Raw genomic sequence first — 27882 nt, 5'->3', positions numbered from 1 at the left:
TTTCAGGCGAGCCAGGTTCAAGCGAGCGTGGTACCAACAACATCGGGAAGTGTACAGTCGGTACTCACTTCAGAGCTCTGGATTGTACACCTGCCTGATGGATCTTTACAACTGAATAATGTCGAAGATAGGGAGAGCGCGCAACAACTTAAAAAAGTGAGTATTAACCCCGCGGCACTCCCTCTACAGACATTGCATTAGCTACACCAAGGTGTAGCAGATGAACTTAAGGTGCGAGAGCAACGAGCACTCATGGTGATCAAAGATGCGAATATCACTAGTTAGCAGATGTGCGATGTAAAGCACAAGGCTCTCCAGGATCGAGATGAGGCCACTGCACAAAGGAAGCAGCTGGAGCAGGGCATTTCCAAAGTATGCAGTGAGCTTCCAAAGCTCCAAATTCAGTCTGAGGCCGCCTCAAAAGACAAAGTGCAGCAGCTGGCAAATGCATTCAAAGAGTCGAAAGCACAAGTGGATAAGGTCCGTTTTGATCTGCAAATGCAAATCACTGAGCTACAATTGAAGCTACAGCCCACCACGCCACCTGAGATCGAGAGCAGCACGAGGCTGCCATCAGAACAAACATGGAAAAGATAGACAATGCAATCAAGGATTGTAGCCAACTATTCGAGGAAACGCTAGAACTGTAGGCCTCACTGCAGGAGGACCCACAGGTGAAAAAGATTGAAGTGCAAATTAGGGATAAGCAATTGCGATACGATGAGATCAAGGCAACTGCGCGCACCTTAGCACCTGTGCAAGGATTCTCCCGATTGAAAGAAGGAACGTCCCTGCAAGCGCAGATCGAGGAGTTGCGGAAGAAAATGAAGATTATCACTACGCGAATGCAGCTTTGGGAAGACAAGGCAAGGCAACTCTCACACACTATGGAAGGCAAGCTCAAAAGTATGCAGCAAACGCAGTGGACAATCAACTTAGCAACAGAAGAACCAACTATAGAGAAGTTGGCCAACAAAGTTCGATAGGCAACAGCATATTGCACGGAGGTGTTTCACCTAGTGAAGTCTTCGTTCAGCAGCCTGAAAGCAAAGTTACAGAGCGTACCAGTGGAGTGACTCAAGGACGAGTCACATCTTTGTGTTGGGGGCCTGTTGGGACGAAGTCCCCTAGGTCAAATTTTGACTAAGTTGTGTAAAAGCCTTCGCATTTTAAAGAGCAGAATGCACAAGTCATTAGGAGTCAAGGGGTTTTAGAAAGGTCAAAGCCCCTTAGTTTTTGTATTGTTTTGAGCTCCGCCCATGGTTTGCAGACCATGGTATTGTAATAGGAAAAAGTATATAAAGGGATGTCTTAGCTTGTCTAATGAAAATATAGTATGTTATGTGATGTACTATCACCTGTGCCTTGAGTCTTTTATCTTTTGTATTCAAGCAAAGGGGAAGGTTCCTGCTACTGTGAGCGTGGAGACCTTGGTAAGTCTGTCGTTGTGTGCGCAAGCCCCTACAAAGTGCGCAGGGTCAGAAGTTTGTATTATGGAAGAATTGAAGTAATAAAAGAAGATTTGGAAGCATATATGTGTTCTGTTATCTGTTTTAAAGTTTTTGTACTTATGTTTGAATATTGTTCGTTGTAGCATATTTTCCATATAATTGCATCGTGAAGACCTGGATATTGTTATTTATGTTGAATAATACATATAGAAGTAGTTACACACAACTTATGAATCTATTAAGTAAGGAAATTGTTCTACGACTGTGTTTATGAAGTTAATGGTTCGCGAAGGTCGGATTGAGCCCTAGATCAGAAGAAACCCTACAGCCACACTTCATACCCCTTTGGGTGCAGAAACCTGGTTCTAGCATCCCCCCATATTACCTCGAGTGAGACTGTGATCTGCCCTGCACAGGTCATTGCCAAAAGGGCCAGGAATATAGGGTTTTGTTGGTTAGTACAGCCTAACTTTGGACTTGGGTCTAAGGCCCTGAAGCCAACACTCTCTGCCTTAGATTTCTCAAATAGTTCCTCCTTTACCAGTTTTGAACAAATGTAACTAGTGTCGGTCTTCATAATTGTATTTGAGTCATGACGTAAGGTATTTGTCAAATGAAAGAAAAAACAATTATTATAAAAGAAATTGACTTATTAAAGTGTGGGTTTCATGCTTGGGTCAATGTTTTTAGGTCAAATCCTCCATTGTAGGCCTCTCGGGTTTATGTCAAGAGTTTGTGTTCTTGTCAATATGTAATAGACCCTTCTTGGGCATTGTCAATCAAGAAGAAAATTTATTTTAGGTCTTTTACGTCTCCTCCACCAAATCGGCCTCATTAAGGGAATTCAACCGGACAAATTCACTATGTAAAGGCAGCAACTCGACCTCATTTGGAGCACATCAGCAACAAGTTCGATCTACAGTTGTTGGAGACAGAAAAGGATGCAAAATTCAAGAGGAAGGAAACCCTAGCAAAGGAGAAGGAAGTCTTTGTCAAGCATAAGAAGTCGATTTTTCCATCTCTTGTGTCACACGTGAGAAGTTGTTGGGTTGTTGGAAGGGCTGAAATTGCAATATTGTAGCTGGGTCGAAATTATGAAGTAGCTGGGCCGAAATTCTGGAGTTGTTGAGGGTCGAAATTCTGGGTTGTTACTAGGATGTAGCTGCTGGACAAGAAGAGACCACTGAAGGTTGTTGAAGGCTAACTTGGTGGAGGAGGAAGGTCTTTTGGTCAGGTCTAACGTCTTGGTCTATCTCAATTTGATTAGTAGAAGAGTTTGATTGGGTTTTCCCCTAGAGAGAGGTTTTAGCCCTAGTTGAGTGCCTACATATGATGTCATTGATCTTCATGTTTTTGTTTTGATTATTGCTTCATGAAAAGAAGATAAAAGAACATAACAAATAATAAGAATACAAGAATATCACAAGTAATTATCAACATAAGAAAATCTTTCTGCCTTTCTGATTTTCTAACAACCGGGACTCCTCCCATCAGTGAAAATACATAAAGAGCAGGGGGTTTTGGTTGAGGTGACAATGGGCCCCTGCCGCAATGTTAGCACTTTGTCTAGCTTTTGTCTTGTAGGGTTTCCCTCAACAAGGCCTGCTAGATTTTGTGGTAAGAAGCCCCATCTCTCCCTATTCCATAGTCACCAGTTTCCATCTTATATTATGAGCCCCTGTTCCACCTCCCTTTTTCTGGTTCAATTGACCACTGGTTCATTGGAATTTGGCACCCACACATCCTCATACCCAGGTAGGGACCGGAAATGTAACCTTGGAGGTTGATGCAGTTAAGAAACAGAAAGAACATATGATGGCCACAAGAAGGACAAAGGAAAAATCAAAATGCAAAAGATGGTCAAGACATACAAATTAGGACGTGAGCAAAAGCCAAGCATGATCTGTACCTCACTCATATGGCCATCACCCAGTTCCTGGACAAATATTGCCCTATCTCATAGAAGACAAGGAACCCTTGCATGTCCCAAGTTCCAACCCCTGATGGGCAATGAACTACCCCTTCCTAAAGGGGATAATAACTGTTATACATCATATAAAGCAAGCTCTCATTCCTTGAGCTACGAGCAATAATATAAAGAAGAATCAAGAAAAAGTAAAAGGCATTTAGAGGGGTCAGAAAATAAAGGTCAAGATAACTCATGCATCCACGATTGCTCCCTCGTCACATCTATACACCCATGATGAGGTACTCCATCATAGTCGGTCCCTTTTACCATGCCACTTGGCCATGAAGTCTTTTCCCCCTTTGTTCCATCATTATTCACATGGCACCTATCAATTGAAGGGTGGACCAAGGGCATATCACCTCCTCTTGGGGGTTGAAAATAGCTAATAGGATCATATATTAACCACTCCTACCTAGGGAGGTAACACCATTACGTGACTAAGTCCCCAATTTTGGAAGAGAAGCCTTACATGAAATGTTAATTTGCCCATTTCTTACAATCTTGCTTCAATTAGATGCAATAATGATTAATATACCTAATTGAGAAAGTTGCAAAATTTGTTGTTTGTAATTGGCAGGTGGTTCCATCTATAGGTCTAGGCAACTTAACTGGGTTCCAAGTCCTCCAAAGGGAAATATTGTCACCCACAGGTGATGCGTTGCAGGCCATGGGACTTCGAACAGTTGTAGAGCATCATTTGTATCCATGGGCATCTTTAACACCCACATAGTTCATGCACTTTGCCCTATATTATTTATGGGATGATGCACTTGGACCAGCATGCCCCCAACCCGCTTAGTAGTATTAGAAAGACAGGCAGTTGATCTAGGGCCCAGATGAGGTTTGTCTCAAACTCTCATGCTTTGAGACATGGGAGGGCTAGCACCATCCTCATTTCCATGAACGTTGGAGCAGAATCAAGATTATTCACCACCTTGAGACCCATGTTTGTGCCCCAAGCCCAAAACTAGGGCCCGCGGAGGATTTTGCAAGAGATCTATGGGCCAACCCCTAGAACATGATTTTAGAGGGCCTCTACCCTCATCATCGCACTTGAAGCCCTCAACGTCAGCCCTATAGAAGCCTACGCTATCTTGGCATCGTCATTTCGATTTATTATTTGCGCATAATTATATGATTAGAGGGGCTTGTAGTTTATATTAGGTCTCGCTATTCCTCATATAAATAGAAAAGATATTCATTGTAACTTTTCATCATCACACATTGGAATTTCAGCCTCCTTAAACGAATTTTCACTTGCTTTCTAATGCACTTTTAGAGATCTTCGGATGCATTTTGATGTTTGGAATTGATCTTGGATATTCCTTGGAGCTATTCTTTGGTCTAACAGATGGAAATCTTGTATGTTATATTGTAAGCAAACTTTACCGTTGAATATCTATTTCTTGAATGTCTAATGTATGGAATTATTAATTCTAGGTTATGCTAAATTGTGCCCTACTTTTTTGAACATCAATTTTAATGCTATCTAAATGAATATTGCATGCATTACTCATACATAACATGCGATGAATTTTCCTAGTGGTGAACTTCTAGTAGCTCTCCCATAAAATTCCATTTTTCCATTGAGTGGGTAAATGCTTGTAAGTTGATTGCTTGGGCATCAAATTTCAGCCTCCCTAGGAAAAACTTTAGCTAATCTTTGACATCCTTGACTCCATATTCCCAAGGGACAAGGCACTAGCTCAATCAATTGGTGATCATTCTCAGTTTTAATCCATATTTTCTCTCTCTCAATTCAGCCCTTTCAAGGCTAAGTTAAGAAACTAGGGCTTAGTGCAAAACCCTACGCAAGAAGAATTTTGGTGGTTGGAGAGCCTAAAGATCCAGAGGATAATATTTGCCACAAAATCTTGCTTTTGGTGGGCATCTAGTTCAATTTCATGCATAAATTTCCTTACCCTAGTTGTTTGCCTAAGAGGGAAACCCTAGTTCTCCTTCATTTAAGTTAAGAGTTTCCTTGAAGGTTTCATGAGCTTTGGCATAGCTGGTATACATTGTAAAAAACCTTTTCTCCTAGCCTTGACCTTAGGTGACTCCAACAATCATTAAATTTATCAAACCCTATGTCTTGTGCCCTCTTTTCTAGGTCTCGTCATAGAAAGCAAATTGCTTCCTTGTAAAATCTTGAACCTAAATCATGTCTTTCTTGACGAGCTCCTAGCAAGATCATTTCACACATTAACCATACAATATATATTATAAGTGGTCTCTCTCCTACCACGACTCCTCGCATCAGTGAAAATCCGTAAAGAGCAAGGGGTTTTGACTGTGGTGATAGTGGGCCACTACCCCATCTTGGTCTAGCTTATGCTTTGTAGGGTTTCCCTCTCCAAAGCCTGCTAGATTTTGCAGAAACAGGAACATAAGAGTCATAGGGGATTCAAATATACAGAATAGATTACTATATGTTTGGATGTACTCCTTTGGGCAATTTGAAACATTGCATTCAACTCGAACTTCTATTTTGTATCCTTGCAACTCTACCTTATCTATTTTACAATCAAAATCTGTAAATGGCACCATTTGCTACTGGTTATTGCATTTTTTTTTGCTCAATTCCATGTACAAGTGATTTCTATATTGTTTAATCTCTGTAATTCAGCTCTGTTTGTTTTAAAATTAAAGTCAAACTGAGAAAAGGAACAATGGTGATGAGGACACCCCAATGCCATTCAGGGACCTTCCACAACAGCCATAAGTAGCATGCACTGTAGGGAAGCAGTGCATATATACCAGATTATAGCAATTTACATAAACAAGAGTGACGATGCAAATTACAATCTATATAAGCTACTCACCAAAAGAACCGTGCTCCACTTCTGTTTCACGATCTTTATATCTAGCAATGCAGCAGCCAATTTCACGCCAATTGCTTTATCTTCACATTTATGCTCACTGCTCACACACACAGAAGAATTGTAAAAAAAGATTAAACATAAAGAGTTCAATAATAATCATTAATAATATGCATACAAACAATAAGCATTCTGAAACGGCAGTAAGACATCCAGAAGACTAATCTTCATGGAACTTTCAAGAGTCGAACCGAAGAAAAAGGATGGCCGAGACTCACAACTGAACAGAGGGAAGTTCTGCAGCATACTTTAGCATGGCTTCTGGTAATGCATTGCAAATATTTTCCCAATCTTCCTGTTTCAGTATTTAAAGTTCAGAATTACAAGATTCACATGCCTTGCTAATTTCAACTTATGATGAAAATAACGAACATTTTTACTTTTTCTGAAGCAGTTAACCTAAGAAACCTCACACCAACACAAAAAGTCATAATTGTGAACATTCAACATAGTATTATTACAAAATAAACTCCTCATAGATATGACCAAACACTTAAAAAAGATTGCAAATAAGCTTTAAGTATATAATGTCAGGCATATGTATCAATCTAAAAGCATTATATTTGTCCATAACAAAAGAATTTAACTTAAATATGTAAAAAGTTGAAAAACGAAAATTTCATCCTGTGCTAAGCATATATGATAATAATATCAGTAAGGATGAAAAAAAGATGGATGAGAACAAACCTGCCTTTTATCCTCCACTAATTCATTACATAGGAAGCTCAAAGGTTCAGTGTAAAAGTGCTCCATGCATGCGATCTGCATAATCCATGGATGACCAATTGATTAATAAGCAACTTCGGCTGATGTAAGACCACTGATATCTTTACCCCCTAAGAACTACACTTCACTATACAGAAGATCTTATATAAGAAATTTGGAAGCTGACCTTCAGAGCCCTCAAAAATGATGTCACAGTGCCATCCTGCCTCAAGAAAAAGTTGTAGAGAAACTTTGCAACTTTGTGTCCAATATAAAATCCACTGAAGGATTCAATCATTACAGCAGTAAGAACAGCCTCAAGTCGCTCAAGAGGATACTTTAAGTTGAACCTTTGAGGATGTAGATGTTGTATTGCACTTGATGGCAGCAGTTTCCTTAGAGCATCGACTGTCGTTGCCATTCCCATTACAAGAACAACTGGTATTTGAACAACCCATTCACTGCCAAACCAGACATAAAAACCTTAGAAGCTACAAGAACAGTTTAGGCAAATAAATATGGCTGAATGTTAATGCCCAACCAAGATGATCATCATGAATGAATCACAATTAACATACAGATCCATAAACTATCTAAATTGGTATCTTTAATTTAACTGCATTTATTTATGGATGCAACTAATAACAGCTTAATCACAAATGTACAAAATACAGATATACTCAATCTGGATAAAGATGCAAAAGCTGAATCTTATATGATAATCAGGCATGAAAAGAATCCAGTGAACACTGCAAGACCAGAAAACAGAAATTTATAAATTGATGCACTAAGAAGTTTCCCTTGTAGTATTACAAAGGATATGAATAGTATATAAGAATTTACAGAACTAATAGGCATCTAATCATCTAGGGAATGGTGGAATAAACATAATGCAATTTGTTAGCTTCAAAATCTAACAGGTCTTGTGAGGGGAGCTCACAAGGCAGTGACTACACCAAGTGGCAACACTATGAGGTGTGGCCCACTGTCACCACAGCCACCACCTCCTGCTCTTTAGTGGATCTTCACCACAAGGGAGGCTTCCCTATATAGGTCACCTAATGGATATTCAAGTCTAAGGCTTGGAGGTGACAAGGATAGGCTTAGAAGAGGCACTCAAGGACAGGGCTCAAAGTAGCATGAACAAGCTAAAGCGTACCATCCAATTGTTGAAATATTGTCGTTGATGTCAAAGCAAGGGCCAACCACGGTCAAAGCCAAACATGATGACAAAACCAGTAGATGAAAGAAACATCTGCTTGAAATTACTTTGAATTGACATTTGATGTGCCTACCCCAGTTCTTCATTGAATCTCTCTAGCTGAGTTGAAAATTGAAGAGGCTGGGATTGAATGGGTATTTACTAATGAGAAAAAAGTTAATGGAGTTTGCAGGTAGAAAGATTGCCTTGGCCTTAATATTAAATCCTTGGCAGATTCATTCCTGGCTTGTGTAGAAGTTTTGCTTGAAAATGGGCCTAGTAGAAACTCTGTCTTAACACATCACATTGACCACACAACACATCCTATCTTGTATAACCGGACAATGACAGGGAGAAGGCCCAGACCACAAGATTCTAGTGAACCAAGGTGTTTTAACCTTGACTTGAGAGGCGACGAAGTTTCCCCTCCTTATCTGAGCTTTAGAAGAGGGTATAGGAGAGGAATGGGTATCGTATGTGACCCAAGTATTGTGGTGAACCAGTGATAGGTCTACAATGTGATGTTGGAACCAATTTTTTGGTTTGGATTGCAGAGTAGAGTAGTCAGGTGCCAATCCCACCTGTGACCTGACTAATATGTAGAACTTCCAAAGATTGACCTGACGTGCGATGGAGTGGAGTTTGGAGTTTGGGTTAGGTCCCAAATGGTTCAACCATGTACACATTGGAGTGAACTAATGGTACAACTAAAGGGAGCAGCCAATGGTTCTGACCCAATGTGTGGAACAAGAGCCAAGGCAAGGAAGCCGATTTGGCACCTCCCCAATGAGTTGGCTCAAATTAAGTACACAGGTCAGCCCCAAAGGACCTGTTGATTTGGAGTAGCATCGGATGTGCTCTAGCCATGAAAATTGGTGAAGAGGCTAAAGCACATGAGATCTCCAAAACCTAGAAATGGTTTGGGCAGAATCTAAACAGTTTGGTAGATATTAAAATAATTAATATTTTTAATGGAGTCCCTAAGTCTAAACTTAGGGAAAATAAAATATTAATGTGAATTAATATAAAACTGAGTTAGAATGGTCCAAAAGTCATGGATCAAGCCAAATCTAATCTTAGTTGTTGATTAGGGACTTAATCTTAGCCGTTGAATTGTCAACGAGAAAAGTATAAGAGGAGGCTTGAGGGTCACTTAGAGAATACATCGAGTTGATCAAGATTTCGATTTTCTGGCGTAGGGTTTGCTGAGGAAGTCAAAAGAGCGATCAGAGTTGCAGCTGAGGGGCAGTGAATACAGAAGAACAGAAGCAGAGATAGTACCAGGAGGATCAGCACAGAAGCTAGGAGAGAGGGACGCGGAACCAGCCAGGGCTCACACAGAGGCAGCCAGGAGCTGCACAGTGCCTCAGACAACCAGCATAGGTGACACAGAGGCTCTAAGGGTTGACGCAATGCCTCCAAAGGGTGACGCAATGCCTCCAGAGGGTGACGCAGGGAGAGCTAGGGTGACGTTGGGCAGACGATGGACCAAAAAGGGATGACGCAGTCCCTAGAGGTTGACGCTGGGGTTTTCATGGGGCAAATTGGCGCTAGGAGTTGTCAGAATGTTTATCCGAGGTTTCAGCCAGAAGTTGGAACATCTGTCTCCGACTAAGAGGTACTACTGCCAAGATTATTCTCTGTTGGGTGAGCCAGTTTTGGCACGCAGATTGTATTCTGAAACTGCTTAATAATTAAAACCCTCAAATAGTTGCACCAATTTTCCGGCATTGGGTTTTTCCGGGGACATTGGTCCAAAAACAACAGTGTCACTTGTGTGCTTGTTTTGTTTCCTTCAGTTGATTATCTGTAATGTGTTGAGCATGTACTTGTATTTATTTTTTTTATTTACATGGTAAATAACTTGTTAATTAATCAAAACAAGTAGGCAAAAATAAATCAGAAAGTACATGAAGGGTTTCTAACAGGTTGGACTTAGAAATTCCAACAAGGCCCCCTCGGCCAATATAAATAAGGCATGTTTGGTTCAATTTGGCAATGGGGAAGTGAATTCAGAACACAGAAAATCTGAGCTTTCTGAGAAATAATTCGTGGTGATCTCGCTCTGCCCTACTATAGACTCTCAGTCAATACCATTGTCTACCAAGGTATGCTCTGTGTACACAAGTTACAAAATTTCTGATTTCGTGGTTTAATTCATTCTCTGCTTTCTCCCGTTCAGTGTATGATCTGCGTACAAAAGTTACAGAAGTTCTGAGTTCGTGGTTTAAAACTTCCGCAAGAATATTTACCAGAAAACTGCATGGAGACTGAGATTTATTGATCAAATAAAAGACCTCTGACAAAGCAGCGAAGAATTCTAAGGCAAAGTCGAAGAGTATGATGAGATTTAGAAGCATTTTGGCAAAGCTTTTTGAGGTAGCTGCGAAGGGTTCGGACTGAGTTGACTAGGTTCTTGGGTCTGATTATATTGCATGGCAAAGTCTACCTGTTGCCTTGGTGAATCTGAAATCTGAAGGTCTATCTACAAGTCAAAGAAAATCAGGTTTGGTATGAAATCTTGTTCAAGTTCAAATGAGATTAGTGGCAGATTTTGGTGGAGAAATTGAGCAGTATTGAAGGGAAAAGTTGGGGCAAGCAGATATTTGATGATTGCAATTGAAGTGGACAACGTTGAAGTCTATTGATTGTGAGATGTCTGGATAGCGATAACCTGTGACTTGCATTCTGGCTACATAAGTTTGAATATCAACCACATACGGAACCAGGGGTCATAAGATGAGCTAAGGACACCTGAAGACAAGGAAAGTGTGGGACGGCGACGTTGATCAAGCTTGAAGTAGCAAACCTGAGGATTGCATGGTTGATGATGATTTGCTAATGACTTAAAGAAGTTGCTAACGACAAAAATACAGTCTAACTTGGAGCTGGGTTGGTGCCAATGAATTTTGTTGAGTTGGTGCTTAGCTGAGGATGGAGCCTATGAAATTGTTGAGTTGGTGCTCAGCTAAGAGATTGGTGTCTCCTATGGGTTGGTGCCCACATATTCACTGAGTTGGTGCTCAAGTAAGGGATTGGTGTCTCCTGTAGACTGGTTCCTATGAAAGTTTCAAATGGAGTTGATAAACTTGTTTGTACACTTTATATTAAGAAAATGTTTCTTTCAATTATAAATCTTTTGTTTTCATGTGTTCAAATTCAAATGATTAATGTAGTGATTTTTTAATTAAACATTGGCTAATAAACGAAATACTAATTCACGCTCCTCCCCCCTCTTAGTATTTCAAACACCAATGGTCTATCTAAAGCACAAGTAACCTAGGGTTTTATGAATACGCAATGTCAACAAGCTTACCTAGGTACACAAGACCAAGAAAAGGCTTGAAAAGATGGATTTAATCAATTTTAGGGGCAGAAAGCCTTCACTAAGCCCCAAGTTGAAGACTAGGGCTAGATTAGGGTTTGCCTAGAGCAAAAATTGCCTAGGGCTTGTGACATCAGCCCTAAAATAAAAGAATTAGCCATTGGAAAAGAATGATTTTGAGGCAATGTGTTACCAACCATGTGAAAAATCCTTCCAAAAGCCCACACATGCACCCTAGTTGAATTTTGGCCCTAATCCTAGCCTAGCGGCTTGAATTTTAGAGTAGAGAGAAATTAGGTTTTATGGAAAATTTATGGTGTGATCACCTATGTGGAATGACTAGTGTTTGATCTTGGGTGATGGAGTCAAGAGGCAGGTCTACTTATGAAAAATCAATCCTTAGAATGGAGTAAGGGATAATTAAAAAACCCTAGTTTCACAACCTAGCTATATGAGGGAAAAAGTCATTGAGGAGTGCTTGACATGAAGGATCACTCAAGGGATTGTCATACAAGTCTTAAAAGGTAATGCATACAACATCAATGCCAAGATTTCATAAAAAAATATTCAATAAAACTAACATATAGAAACCCTAACAATACCCATTCCATGCAATAGCCACAAAGATATTCGAATACATAGAATACTTACAAGACAAGGCATGAACCAATCCTTTATTGTTCCAAAATGATGTCTCCAAAACAAGGGAAAGTCTCCATAAGCAAACACTCCAAAAAAGATCACATCTCCACAAGAAACAAGTCACTTTCAGCTAGGCCGAAATCCTCTCAGGAGGTTGAATTGATCCACAAGTGATGATTATTGAAAATTGGCAGCTCAGGGACGAATTTCAAAAAATAAAAAGTCTAAAAATAGAAATTCAAAATTAGAATTTCTAAAAATAGAATTTCTAAATATAAAAAGTCTAAAATTAGAAAGTCTCAAGACAGTAAATCACCTTGTGTCAATTGGTAATCAACTATTGTTGATGAAAAATCACTTCTTATCATTAATCAATCCTAATAGTTCAATCTCGACTTAATATTTTATCATCAATATTATTATTATCCTCTTTATGATATTATTATTATTATTAAAAGGAATTTCAAGTCACTCAATCATGGCTCTCAATAATGTTTTCTTACACTCTCATTATTGGCATGGCATATTCCTCTTACACTCATTAAAGCACGTCATAAAGATTATCTTACACTCTCTCACTGGACAAAAGCATGACATAAAAGATTCCTCTTATGCACTCTTTAATGCATATGTTATACTCTCTCTTAAAAGAATAAGTTACAAAGGCATGCATTCCTCCTTAATGGCATGACTTACATTTCCTAAATGGACAAGCATTACACTCCTCTTGGCATGTGAGTTACTCCTTTGTAGCATGGATTTGTTGTTCCTCTCATATATATGTGCCTCATTCTTTCTCCCCTCACTACTTGTGCATTGTGAAAGGAGAGTATGAACTTGAGAAAGAGAGAGTTAGAGAGACTAGAGAAGAATTGTGAGAGAGAGAAAGTGTCTTGAAGAGTAAAGAGCAAAACTTGATGAGCCAAAGTAATTCAGTGTTCGCATCAACTACAGCTATCAAATATCTTCTTCATATTTGGGTGAACTTCTTTCTCTCATTGTATTTTATATTTCTGGTGAACAATTGATTTCTAATAGAAGAAGAATATGGGTGGGTTTTGCCCTAGTCAATGGACTTAAATTCTTTGTGTCTCAGTTATGTTCTTGGTTGTCTTCTATTGTGCATTTGATTTATGTACTCTCTGCAATTACTTATCTAATATTGCAACGTAAAGAAATTTTGTAATAAGTGACTATTACAACATAGAACATCAAAATTTCAACATGGTATCAGAGGTTTGGTGAAGACAAGCCCAAGAAGATAAGAGTTAGCACTCCTTCCTAGCCGCTAAAATCATTACTACTGAAATTTTTACTGCGGAAAATGTTACTGTTGAAATCTTACTACTGAAATCTTACTGCTGAAATTTTTATTGTTAAAATTTTACAGCAAAACTTTTACAGTTGAATTCTACTGAAATCTTACCACTGAAATTTACTGTTGCTGAAATTTCATGTTGAATTTTGTTGTTGAAGTTTTACTGCTACCGTTCTTCCAATATTTCAAGGAACCCAAGATATGATGGTAATTTTGTTGATTTGGGGTAGCATCGGATGTGCTCTAGCCACAAAAATTGATGGAGAGGCTAAGGCACATAAGATCTCCAATACCCAGAAAGGGTGTGGGCAGATTCTAAACAGTTTGGGAGATATTAAATAATTAATATTTTTAATGGAGTCCCTAGGTCTAAACTTAGGGAAAATAAAATATTAATGTGTATTAATATAAAATTGTGTTAGAATGGTCCAAAAGTCATGGATCAAGCCAGATCTAACCTTAGCCGTTGCTTAGGGACTTAATATCGGTTGTTGATTTGACAACGAGAAAAGTATAAGAGGAGGCTTGAGGGTCACTTGGAAAACACACTAAGGGAAACCAGTCAGTTCAATTTCTGGAGCGGGGTTAGCTGAGAAATTGAACCAATAGTCTGGTGAGCAGCCAGAAGGCAGTGAGTACGGAGCAGAGAGACAGGATCAGCCACTAGAGATCAACGTTGAGGCAGGAGAGGCAGACACAGAGGCAGCAGAAGACTACGCAGTCACTTGTTGGGCCTGCGCGAGTGACGCAGAGAGGCCCAAGGCTGACACAGTCAAGCAGGGGCTGACGCAAAGGGTTTGAGAGCCACGCAGAGGTCAGTCGGGTTGACGTTGGGATTGGGAGAAGTGTTGGAGAATTATTTCTCTCTGTGGGTAAGCCAGTTTGGCACCCTATTGTACAGAAGAATTGCTGAATAATAAAATCCTCCCTTGCTGCACCGGTTTTCCCACATTGGGTTTTTCTGGGGGCTATTGTCCAAAATATCTATGTCAATGTGTTAATGCTTGTGCATATGTTTGTTTCTGAATTACAGTGTGATATCTGCAACAGTATTTAGTTTAATGTTTATTGAAGTAATTTCATCAATAACTTATTGTGGAATAAGTAGGAAAAATAAATCAGTTGCTGCAGTGATAGAATTTTCACAAATTTTGCATATATTAATTAAGGTGTTGCATGTGTTTAATAGCTGTGGTTTTGGTACTTGTTGATGCACACAAAAGCAAAGAGTAGTTTTACTTTTGTTTATGCATGTGCAAGAAATTGTTGTCCTGAAAAGAAGTATAATGCATAAAAGGTTATGAAAGAATAACTGATAGACACTAAGTGTTGAAAATAGGGGGATTTTGACTATATCACATTATATGAGAAAGGTCATAATCTTATTGGTTTTGGCAATTGTGATATTAGAGTTTACTAACAATAGTGGTTGTAGGTAGGAATCATGACTTTTGCAAAAGATAGAATGATAGTTTTCTAAACTAACTTCTTTTGTAGTGATCAAAGATGGATTATAATTAATATCATTGTAGGCAATGAAGTCAATATGTATAATTATTATTGCATGCCTTCACTCTGGGACGAAGATTTGAAAATCTTTATAAAATCAATGGAAGACATATCCATGCATTGATTCATGATGAGTAATCATCAATATAAACTGTGACACCGAGAGTTCACTCATCTTCACTATAAAGCATTACCTCATGTGAGAAAGATGGTTTCCGAAATGCTTGAGATTAGAGTTGATCATGATGGATTTTGCCAAGTGGTGTTCAAGAAGACGCATTTTTTCAACCAATGACATATCATTGATGGACAGTGGTAACTTATAGAGGTCGGATCAAGAGGGAGTTAACAGTTTCCTTCAATCTCCATTAAAAACATAAGTTTTTTCAAGTCTTGAGTTATTTCTTTGTGTCATTGCTCTTGTCTAGATTTATCTTTTTATATCATTGGTTTTTCTCCCTGCATGAGTATTTGAACGATTCTTTCACTAACTTATTGATGAGAACGTGATCAAGAAAACAGACCCTAAAGATCATCAGGATGCATAATAGTGTGGGAAAAATAAACATTAAGAGGAAGCTAGTGCAGGATAATGAAGAAGCCACTCTCATATCTAGAAAAGAAAGAAGGACATGTTTCATCACTAGATATACTTTCATTGTGTTTATTTACTTCGCTACTAATGTTATTCTCTTGTTCTGGGATCAACAGGTACATTTGATGAATGTGAGAACCAAGTTATTTGTATCAAGATTGAGGAAGATGTCGAGCCATACCAGACTTGAGTGGACATGAAGTGGACAATGTAACGACCACTAGTCATATCCGCACCGAAAATATTAAAATACTTCGTAGACAAATACATCCATCGTAGGATAGTAAGTGTAAATTGTATATTATATAAAGAATTGATGTAGGAAGATACAAATGAGAATGAGGGTCATGTATATATATAGCCAGGTAAGTACCCCTTCACGAACACTTATGTCCTTTAGGGACATATCTTTTCATTAATTGCTAACTAATTAATCATTAATCTTATTTGTTTTTTTTTATATTATTTGTGTTTATTTTTATATAGATTTAGTTCGTTACATTGTCTTCCCCTTCAAAAATCTTTGTCATCAAAGCTTATTGATGAAGGATGGGTTCTCTTCTGTAGATCGAAATATCTTCTTATTTCTGAGCTTTCATCTTTGTTGATACAAAACGATATGATGTTTTGAGCGATAGACAGAATTGTTGTACTAAAAACAGATCAGACCATCCTAAATTAATCTTCTGGGAAATCTTCTGACCCTTGGAGATGTGTCGTGAATAGTTATCGTATGACTGGATTGAGCTTATTTCAGTATTCTTCGAAACATAAGTTTGTTTATGTCCTGCATTATATAGATTTGTAGATTTATTAAGGCGTCTACTCTTGTGATTTGGACGTAGATAAGGAATTTTTCTCGTTTGAACTTCTTTAAATGTTTTTATGGCAGTTTCCTGATTTCCATCAAGCATTGTTGTTGTTGACTTAACTACTGAATCTTTATTTTGGGTGTCCTTTGTTTGAACGACAACCTCTGAGTAGGTGTTTACTTCAATAGGGTTTGGATTTGCTTGAACTGCGAGATTAGTGGTCTTGATGTTTGTTTCTTTAGTTTGGACTGCTACATCTGGAGATTTTTATGCTTCCTTTGCGACAAGTTCTTTGAACCTATTCGTCAATGATTTCTTTTTGTCCTTAAGTTTCCTAATCTGTTTGAGCAGATTTTGATTATGATTTTTGAGACGTAAGTCTACCTCATTCTCTGAGTTAACTTTATTTTGGCCTTCACGCTTCTCATCTTTTAAACACTTGATTTGTTCTACTAATTTTTGGTTAAGACTCTTTAAATGTAAATTTTCTTCTTCTTATTCTAATAAACGCTCCTTAAGTTCCTTCTTTGATGCTTTAGCTTTCTTGACTTGTTTGAGTAGTTTTTCTTGGTGATCTCTAAGGCGCAAAATTTCTTTGTCTTTGCTACAAATGACTTCTTCCAGTGCTTTTTACTTCTTTGATATGGTTTTTTCGTTATCTTGAAACATCAAGTCTGAGATATCCTTAAGTTATTCTAATGAAGATTTTATTGATTTTGATTTACTTGTTATGTCTCGAAACATGACCATCATGACCATCTTCCCTTTATAAGGAAACGTCAAAACTTGTTTCTCTATGTTTAACATGAATGTACCCAAATCCTTAAACCAGGGTTGACCAAGTATGATGCCAGTCTTTTTATCCGTCCTTATAACATGAAATTGAGATATGTACTCATAATGACCTACTGTCATTTGTAGATCACTAAAATTATACTCATTTTGGTCAAAAATATTTTTCTTTACACCAATACTTAGTGTTGTCGCACAAAGTGTCTAGGGACCACGACAACGCTCAGAGTAAGGGCTTTCACTCTTAATCCTTACTCTGTTTAGACTCTCTCCTAGGCAAGTCAAGGAGGGTAGTCCCTAAGGTGAATGGATGAGTGTAGCCTGTGGAACACGGGCCTTAAAAAAATTTAATGATGAACAACTTGATGAATTTAAAGCAAGTCTCAGTCAATTAAGATAGATGGATTAAAATAAAACACAATTACAAGATATAAATGACCACAAACCAGTGCCTATAATATTTGCATTAACCACAGACTAAGTGAAACAAGTTATCTAGAACAATTTTCCAATATGTGACGAACAATGACAATCATGAATGATCAGTGTAAACGCCAAAACTACAATATGCAAGAGATTCCAGATTTAGAATGATTTCCATTAATTGCCCGGATCTAGAACTTAATTAGCTTTCTCCTATAGCCAATATAATTTTTTAAAACATTAATCGCACTTTGACCATAGAAAATTTACTTACCATGAAAAGACACCAAGGAACTTTAGATAAACAATTTAATTATTTCTTAGACAAATTGAATAAGTAAAATAAATCAAAAGGGTTAATAAATTAAAATTTTAATGGGCCATAGGCCACATTAAACAAAAAATTAATGTGAATGCGCGAATCCTTTCAATTTAATTCCTTAGTCACCAGAATTTAAATTTTTGAAATTTTTTGAATGTTTTTTAAATCTTTTAGATTTTTTAGAATTTTTATGATTTTCTAAATGTTTTAGATTTTTTAATGAAAATAAAAATAATAAATAAAATCACAAGTTAAAATAAAATCTAAAAAAAATCAAATCAAAAATTTAAATAAAACAAATCCAAAAATCAAAAGTAAAGAAAAAAGAAGAAGAAAGGTAAGACAATCAAATCAAATCATCAATAAAAAAATTTCAAAAAATAATAATAATAATAATAATTCCCAAACAAAACAAAAAAAATTCGAACTGTTGAATGAAATTTACCAAACCAAAGAAATCAAACCTAAGTCGAAATTAAATGAAACTAAAAAAAAATGTACATAAGCTAACCCTAACCAACACAGAATCGAATAAAATAGAAAAGGAAAATGTAAAGGTTTGAGTGTTTGTGCAAATTTGAAAGGCTCGACGGAGGAGCGAAGGACTGCGAGAGGAAGCAGGTCAAGGCACGGACGGAACTGTAGCTTCAGGTATGCATGGAAGGGTATGAGCGAAGGGAATGGTGACTGCGGATAGGCAAACGAGAGAGCGGAGGAAAGAAGCTGCGGGAGAGAGGATGCAGGTTATGGATGTTGCGATAGGAAAGGGAATGAAGGCTAGATGGGGAAGAGATGGACGTGCGGATATGCGGATGGGTGCACCAGGGAAGAGGGAAGGAGATGACGGTTGCATGGAGGGAAGAGAGTTGGACAGAGGTCTGAGGACGGTGCAGCGAGAGGAGGCAGCACGCAGGTTTAGGCCATGGAGGGAGGCTACGAGCAAACGGAGAGGGCTGACGATGAGGAAGGGAAACCGCGCGAAGCGTTAGCAGTTGGGCAGGGTATGGAGGTGGAATAGTTGCGGATATAAGCGGATGGATGAAAGGCTTGCATCTGCGGGGAGATGCAGTTGAGTGGAAGAGTTGCGGATCTGGAAATGCGGATGGGCGGCATGAGGAGGAGTGTTTGGAGAGGAGCTCGACGATGGGAAGAGGATGCGGATTACAGAGATAAGGTGGCAGTTGAAGCTGCAAAACGCAGGTATATGGCAGCAGATTTGGAAAACGAGACAGCAGTCGAATGGAGCTGCGGATTTGGAAGCAGCAAGGGTTTGAGAAACACGCTTTTTGCAGGAAGGAGGCCACGAAAAAATCACTGCGGGAATGTTGTAGCAGAAGGCTTTGAAAAAACAAAACGAAATGCACAATGAACCCCAGAAACCAGGCAGCAAATCAAAGAAACCAATCAGCAAAAAGGTCACCCAAAAACTCTTTGAAAAAATTCTGGAAATATTAATTAAAATCACTTGCTTCAGATTTGACCTTGAAACCCTCACGAAATTTCTAGATCTACAAAAAAAAAATTAAAAAATAAATAAAAAATAAATAAACCCTTGGACTGAAAAATTTCTGAATAATATCATTGAAAAATTATGTTGATGAACCCCAAAGATCTAAATCTTACCCTCTAGGGCCTAGATCTAGACTCCACTCAAATTTCTTCCTCAGATCTGTAGCTGGAAGACAGCAAAAAACACCCAAACGATATATACAATGAACCAGAAAAACCACAAGTCAGAAAACTAAAAATAATTTATAGATCGATGCACAGGAATGGTAGATCTATCATATCTGGGAGTATGAGTCCGATCCCGCTCCCAAATCTGATAATCTAAGGCTCTCAACAACCAGATTCATCAATTTTGGACGTAAAAATTTTAAATTTTTTAAAGTTTAAAGGAGGTGTTGAGCTCAAAACGCTTCATGCATCACCAGTTAAAATCTTATGATAAGCACGGGATCAAATTAAGTTGGGCTCTTCAGAAAACACGGGTCGAGAGTTGGCTGGTCCAACTGAAAACTTCCCCGAATCACTGATGATCTAAAAATCAAAATTTTCCTGCAAAATTCATTCCAGCCATCAAAATAAAGCAAGAAAATGATAATAAAATTCAAATAAATAGAGATACCTGCTATTACATTCAAAATTTAAATTATCACTTAAACCCCAACAGCTGAGCAAGATGCCTATACTCAAATCACTCTTCAAAATCTATTATCAATGGCTAAAAAAATTTATGATTAAAAAACAACACGTCTTACATTATTTCCATGAAGAGTAACACCGGTGAAAATTAACCCCAAAGTGTATTTTTATTATCCAAATAAAAATTACACGAGATTTTCGCTTATAGCACACGACCCAAAGGTCAGATCAATGAATTGACAAATGACTTCCTATTTAAAGATAAATCCTCCAACAGCTAGTTCAAGACTCAAGTGATCCTCGTCAAAGCAATCTTGACCATTGATGAGGATCAAAATTTCTTTTAATCTCATCAGTCAAAATTTTAAATTCTTGAGGAAATTCGAATTTTTCAATTAAATGCATTTTAATTAATTCAAACATTAAATTTTTGAATTAATTTCTTCAAAATTTTGACTTTGACTTAACCCCAAGGATCAAAGGCTTAAAATTTATCAAAATAATTAATTTACCTTAGTCCCTGGACCTCTTAAAATTTAATTTTTAAAGACCAACGAATTTTTCCTTTGGAGAATTTAAATTTACCTAAGACCTAGAATTAGTTAAATTTCTGGCTTGGAATTTTAAATAATTTTTGGCCAAAAAAATTAATTAATTAACCTATGAAGAGATAAATTAATTTTCCAACCCTCAAGACACTTTACATCGTGATTTTCATATTTTTTACATCTCAAAGGGGAAAACCCATTTGTAAAAGACCCTCACAAACTACCCATTTCTGCGACACAAATATAATCCAGCAGACCAAGCAATCTGTAATAAAATAACCTAACCAAATAGTTAGGATTATTCCCGAATCACTTTTACATAGACTCGATCTAGAACATGAGGACTCGCCTAAGATCCCAGTGACAATCTATTCCGGCTTTGAGGTAAGACTGAAGGAAAACCCTGTCGACCATCCGAGAATGGATCGGTGAGACAAAAAACCTCCTGGAATGTAGATCGTCACCAGAAAAGTAGGTTTACCTATGCAATTACATACACGACACAGATATGCTAAGATTATTTACATCATATACATGCCAGAATGGGTTTACATTATAACATCTTGGTCAAGCTGATAATGATCTTTGAACGACACGGACACATCGATCGGCGCTATCCCTTTTGCGAAAAAGGGGGTGTACTGCTATAGGTCGTTGACACATAGTGGTCAACATCTGGCTCTACTTGGTGACACGTTGCTGCACTGGAAGAATGTGAGAATCCAGAATCTGCATCCACGCAACACACAAGATAACATAAGTAGCGTCCATCCAAAAATCATCATATAACATTAAGCACAAGAAAGATATAAGCTCTTCATTTATTAACTATCCTAATAACATGAAAAACACAAATCTAACTACAAAATGAAATACTAAAATAATAGGGTATAAGGTTAGAAATACAATTCAAAGATGCCCATGGCATCAGATGCGTTCAATATAGTGCATACTGATCATTTGCCTGCTTTCAGGCAAATCTGTTGGTTGTTTCTCAGATGTGCCATGTCCAATCCTGGACACAGTAGGAACTCTTCCTATACGAAAATCAAATTGCTCGCGGCCATTTGATGCATCAAATCGCTTTCTCATTCTCTTTCTCTTGCGTCTTTTCTTTGTGGCAAGCTGTATCACTAATCATGTGGAACATTCTGCGTCAAAACTCTCAGACGAAGTATGTAAGATATGCATGATATGTCTTTCTTCATTCTGCATCTGCGTTGTCAAGAATGATGGATCAATCTCACAGGTGTCATGAGTTATAACTTGATCTTTTATGACTGGTGGATTAACCATGTGAGCATCGACCTGATTCTTATTAATTTCCATTTTATCTGGGTCACCTTCAATTAGCCACTTTTCAATGGAACAAATGACCTCCTCATAATAAGATGGAGCTTGCTACAACAGACAAGGAGGTTTATGATTTGTTGAGGTTTCCTTGATTCTTTCATCTTCTAACCGATGCTGAAATTTTTGTACTTGTATTGTCATGGCATCCATCTGGTTAGAGCGTTCAACCTTCAAAGCACTGATTTCCTTGGCATGGTTTTCCTCCATGGTCAATAACCTATTTTGAAGACATATCTGACCATCTTCCATATCTTTAATTACTTTGTCATTATCTATTTTTATGGTCATCAAGCAGTTTTGCATAGAGTTCATTTCTCTATCATGATTGACTTTCATGGTTTCCATTTCCTTAGCATGTTTTTCTCTCATGACAAGTAAATAGTTTTGCATGGAAGTCCTTTCTTTCTCATGATAAGCCTCCATGGTCTGAGCACAATTTACTACTACGGTAGCTACATGATCAAAGTATTTAATTTTCATGACTTTCATCTCCTTATCATGTTTTTCCAGCTGGGTGTATAAAGTTCTCATATCCTTGGCATAATCAGCTATAAATTTTTCTTGATTAAGCTCCATATTTTTTACCAGTTGTGTTTGACTGAACTGTGTGTCTTTAACCAACTACTTTAGTTCTTCTATAAGATGCTTATCATTTTCCCTTTCATTGTCGACACTGATTTGACAACTTGTTCCTACTTTTCCACTATCATGGATTTGTCTTGCAACGGTACAAGTGGATGGCACATTCTGATATGGAGAATTGTCTTGAAATCTTTCATTGACAGTTGGATCCTTTTCAAGATTATTTTCATCATGTTGCATAGTACTAGAGGCACAAGGCGAGCCACCTTGATCTTCATATCTATCTGTAAAAGCATTGATGATGTCTTGTAAAGAAGCGAAAGAATCTTCAGGACAATTATGAAACCAATTCAAAGCATCACCCTCTAAAGAAAAGGCAAATAGACACATCTTGACATCTTCATGTTTATATTGGGAAGAACTACAATATCTGATTATTGTATGAGTAACCCTGCATAGATGCTTTCTAGCAGCGGCTGAATCACCACCTGAGAACAAAGACAATTTATGAATGGCATCTTCCAGCATATCATGGAGAAAGCTAGTAAAATGACATAGGGTAAACAAGTCATCTATGATGACTTGCTTAAAGGGATAAGGAGGGGCCAAATGGATGCTAGAGATAGACTCCTACTCAAGCAAATCAAGAGATGCACAAGAAGCGAGCTTCTAGTAGAAATTCTTGTAAGAAATGAAAGAAGTGGAGTCGCCACTTGCATATGAATCTAGCTCTAGGATCCAAAAGGAAAAAACAGTTGGATATAAGGGAAGGCCTCTTGTCTGAGAAATAATAAATGAAAGGAAATGTTGTGCTGATGGGATAAGAAATGATGAAAGATTAGAAGATTAGAAAAATGTCGTGAGAACCAAGCACCAATAAATTGGTCCCCGGCAACGGTGCCAAAAAATGTTGGCGTTGCCGGCTAAAATGAATGATAGGAAGAAAGATGAATGTCGTAGAGCCAAGGCCCAATAAATTGGTCCCCAGCAACGATGCCAAAAAATGTTGTCGCACAAAGTGTCTAGGCACCGCGACAACGCTCAGAGTAAGGATTGTCACTCTTAATCCTTACTCACTCTCAGTGTTGCGGGGGAGCGCCCCCCCCCCCCCCCTCTCGCTCCCGCTCCCGATCCGCGCTCCGGGCGGGAGCGGGTCGGGAGCGCGCTCCCGAAATCGCTCCCGATATCGGGAGCGCGCTCCCTAAAAAAAAATTCGCTCCCTGCCTTTTCGGGAGCGTTTTGCCTTTTTTGCATTTTTTTTTTTGTAGTAATGTTCGAAATGCAATTTTTTTTGAAAGAAACAAATAGTTTTTGAGCGGGGCAACTTAATGATCAAGTCTAGGCCCTAGTATTGATATGCTATTCATGGTAATGTTAAATTCTTAAAGTAAAAGTGACATTTTCTTTAATTTTCATTTTCATCCTTTTACTTAAATTTTTAACATTACCATGAAATGACTCAGGATGTTTGAGAGTGGTTTCGTCCTCATTGGATTTCATATGGAGAAAGTAGAATTTTAGATTTCATTCAAAATCCAGCAGACTTATCAGTTTTTCAGGATTTCAGGATTGGGGGATTGCAATGTTTCCATTGAATTTTGTCATGTATTAGGGTATGGAACTCATATTTAATCAAGAGTACCAATCCCTCTATGTACCTTGATGTTAGTGACATTGGTTGTCGAACTCCTCTATCATGACCCTTCTAAAAATGTACGCATCACTCAAACAAAATCTTGACTTGACATGCTATGCTTTTTCTATCTTATGTTAATGCTTAGAGGGTGATATTAATGACAAAGATCCCTATACAGATACAAAGGTAATGACAAAGATACCTCTGGATATTAATGCTTGGAGGGTGATATTAATGACAAAGATCCTGATTTTGCAACAAGACTAAAAAATTAGACATTTCTCGTGGTGGCAAGAGGCCCAAGCATAAGAAATAGATAATAGATTTACTTCTCTTCTCTAGTTTCTAGTAGCTTTTATAACTATTGACTCTTTCATATTTATTATGATATTTTTTTAAACAATATATGACAATTTAAGTTTGAAGTTGGCAATTATAACTCATTAGTAATGAATTATGAATATGATGCTTCATGAAAGTTGAAAGTTGTTTCATTTCGTTTCATTTTATAACATTTCATTTCATGTTAGATATTATTTGTTGTAATGGTTACACTTAGCTTACAAGTACAACTTTGGTGATCAATGATGATAAATGTTATATATTGAATTTTGAAAGCTTGAAACTTTAAGATTGATGAATCATGAGACTCAATATGTTGTATGTGAAGATTATAACTTCTAGATGATTGTTGTTATATGGTTCAATCTATGCTTTTTTATGTTTTTTATATCTAATTCATCATTTTACATGTTTTTGTTGACATATATGTATCAAAAATTAAAAAAATATAAAATATATATATATATTTTTAAAAAATCGCTCCGGGATTCGCTCCCAAACCGGGAGCTTCTGAAAATGGTCGCTCCCGCTCCCGCTTCCGCTCCCGCTCCCAAGTAACATTGCTCACTCTGTTTAGACCAATGTTTTAAGACTCCGACTCCGACTCCGACTCGGCCGAGGATCGACTCCGACTCCGACTCCGAAACGGTAATAACTCGGCCGGCTCGATTTCAATGACTCGGTCGTTGTAAAAAAATACATTAAATATTTATTTATTTTTATTAAAAAACATAATTTTAAAGATTTTAAACATAATTTTAGAGATTTTCATTCATGTTTCCAAACACACCTACAACTGGAGTCCTTGCTGGCTGTGAGACTGAGGATGGTGGATTGGGATCTGCATTCAACTGAACAGCATGTTCAAGTTCAATTGATGTCTCGATATCTAAATCTAAATCAAGATCCTCATCAAGATCAAACTCTGCTGGACAACTCTCCACTACCCAATCTCATGTTGGATCAATGTCTTCCAACACAATGGGATCTGAATCAGGTCTTTTGTTCAGCAAATGGTTTCGTCTGAGCCGAAGGTTGTATTGGACATAAACTAGATCATTTAACCGTTTTTGATCCAAACAGTTTCTCTTCTTTGTGTTACTTGGGAGCAAGAGCGAAAATGGGAGCGGGAGCGACATTTTCAGAAGCTCCTGGTTTGGGAGCGAATCCCAGAGGAGTTCGACAACCAATGTCACTAACATCAAGGTACATAGAGGGATTGGTGCTCTTGATTAAATAAGTTCCATACCCTAATACATGACAAAATTCAATGGAAACATTACAATCCTCCAATCCTGAAATCCTGAAAAACTGATAAGTCTGTTGGATTTTGAATGAAATCTAAAATTCTACTTTCTCCATATGAAATCCAATGAGGCCGAAACCACTCTCAAACATCCTGAGTCATTTCATGGTAATGTTAAAAATTTAAGTAAAAGGATAAAAATGAAGATTAAGGAGAATGTCACTTTTACTTTAAGAATTTAACATTACCATGAAATTTGAATAGCATATCAATAGTAGAGAGCATTTGAGTGTGTTAAATAGGGTTTGGGAGGGGGAATGGACCCAAAATGACATTTAGCAAATTCATATAACACCTTGGAGTCCAAACCAATCAGAAATCACCTTAAAAATCCATTAAAAAAAAATTAAATTGTTGTTTAACGTGTTCTGGGCTGGCTTTTTGTGACTCCGCCGAGTCATAACAGAAACGGCCGAGTTGGCCGAGTCAGCCATGACTCGGCCAAACGTACCGTTTCAAAGGCCGAGTCATGGCTGAGGGTATCGGCTCGGATCAACTCGGCTGTTTCGGTATCGAAACGGCCGTTTTTTAAAACAATGGTTTAGACTCTCTCCTAGGCAAGTCAAGGGGGTAGTCTCTAATGATGAATGGATGAGGGTAGCCTGTGGAACACAGGCTCTAAGAGATTTTAATGATGAACAACTTGATGAATTTAAAGCAAGTCTCAGTCAATTAAGATAGATGGATTAAAATAAGATAATTACAAGATATAAATGACTACAAACTAGTGCCTTTAATATTTGCATTAACCACAGACTAAATAAAACAAGTTATCCAAAACAATTTTCCAATATGTGACGAACAGTGACAATCATGAATGATTAGTATAAATGCCAAAACTACAATATGCAAGAGATTCCAAATTTAGAATCATTTTCATTAATTGCCCAGATCTAGAATTTAATTAACTTTCTCCTATAGCCAATATAATTTTTTTAAATATTAATCGCACTTTGACCATAGAAAAATTACTTATCATGAAAAGACACCAAGGAACTTTAAATAAACAATTTAATTATTCCTTAGACAAATTGAAGAAGTAAAATAAATCAAAAGGGTTAGCAAATTAAAATTTTAATGGGCCATAGGCCACATTAAAAAAAAAAAAAAAAAAAGATGTGAATGCGTGAATCCTTTCAATTTAATTCCTTAGTCACCAGAATTTAAATTTTTTAGATTTTTTGAATGTTTTTTAAATCTTTTAGATTTTTTAGAATTTTTATGATTTTCTAAATGTTTTCGATTTTTTAATGTTTTTAATGAAAATAAAAATAATAAATAAATTCACAAGTTAAAATAAAAACTAAAAAAAAAAAATCAAATCAAAAATTTAAATAAAACAAATCCAAAAATCAAAAGTAAAGAAAAAAGAAGAAGATAAGACAAAATAAAATCAAATCATCAATAAAAAAATTTGAATTGTTGAATGAAATTGACCAAACCAAAGAAATCAAACCTAAGTCGAAATTAAATGAAACTAAAAAAAATGTGCATACGCCAACCCTAACCAACACACAATTGAATAAAATAGAAAAGGAAAATGTAAAGGGTTGAGTGTTTGTGCAAGTTTGAAAGGCTTCACAGAGAAGCGAAGGACTGCGAGAGGAAGCAGGTCAAGGCACAGACGGATTTGTAGCTACAGGTATGCATGGAAGGGTATGAGCGATGGGAATGGTGAGTGCGGACAGGCAAATGGGAGAGTGGAGGAAAGAAGTTGCGGGAGACAGGATGCAGGTTATGGAGGTTGTGACAGGAAAGGGAATGCATGCTGGATGGGGAAGAGTTGGACGTGCGACTGTGACAGGAAAGGGAATGCATGTTGGATGGGAAAGAGTTGGACGTGCGGATATGCGGATCGGTAGTAGCAGCAGCAAGGAGGAGAGGAGATGACGGCTGCGTGGAGGGAAGAGAGCTGGAGAGAGGTCTGAGGAGGGTACAGCAAGTGGAGGCACCACACAGGTTTAGGCCAGGTTGCGGGCATACAGAGAGGGTTGACGGTGAGGAAGGGAAACTGCGTGAAGGGTTCG

General features: G+C 37.7%; 1 protein-coding gene across 1 annotated transcript in view; it reads right to left on the bottom strand.

Moving 5' to 3' along the window:
- LOC149256023 (origin of replication complex subunit 3-like) overlaps positions 1 to 27882 on the bottom strand; it is a 399611-nt gene that overhangs the window by 329388 nt on the left and 42341 nt on the right. The window contains exons 6-9 of the mRNA XM_089460641.1: positions 7192 to 7465; positions 6987 to 7061; positions 6518 to 6594; positions 6243 to 6339 (exon numbers count right to left, since the gene is read on the bottom strand). Coding sequence (XP_089316767.1) covers positions 6243 to 6339; positions 6518 to 6594; positions 6987 to 7061; positions 7192 to 7465 — 523 coding nt within the window. The remainder of the gene's footprint in view (positions 1 to 6242; positions 6340 to 6517; positions 6595 to 6986; positions 7062 to 7191; positions 7466 to 27882) is intronic.

The sequence above is a fragment of the Pinus tabuliformis genome, chromosome 7, assembly GCF_031772625.1.
Source record: "Pinus tabuliformis cultivar Carrire ecotype Pingquan chromosome 7, CPIR1, whole genome shotgun sequence".
Lineage (NCBI taxonomy): Eukaryota > Viridiplantae > Streptophyta > Pinopsida > Pinales > Pinaceae > Pinus > Pinus tabuliformis.
Note: the sequence above shows the minus strand (reverse complement) of the source record. Positions and strands in the feature narration are given on the sequence as shown.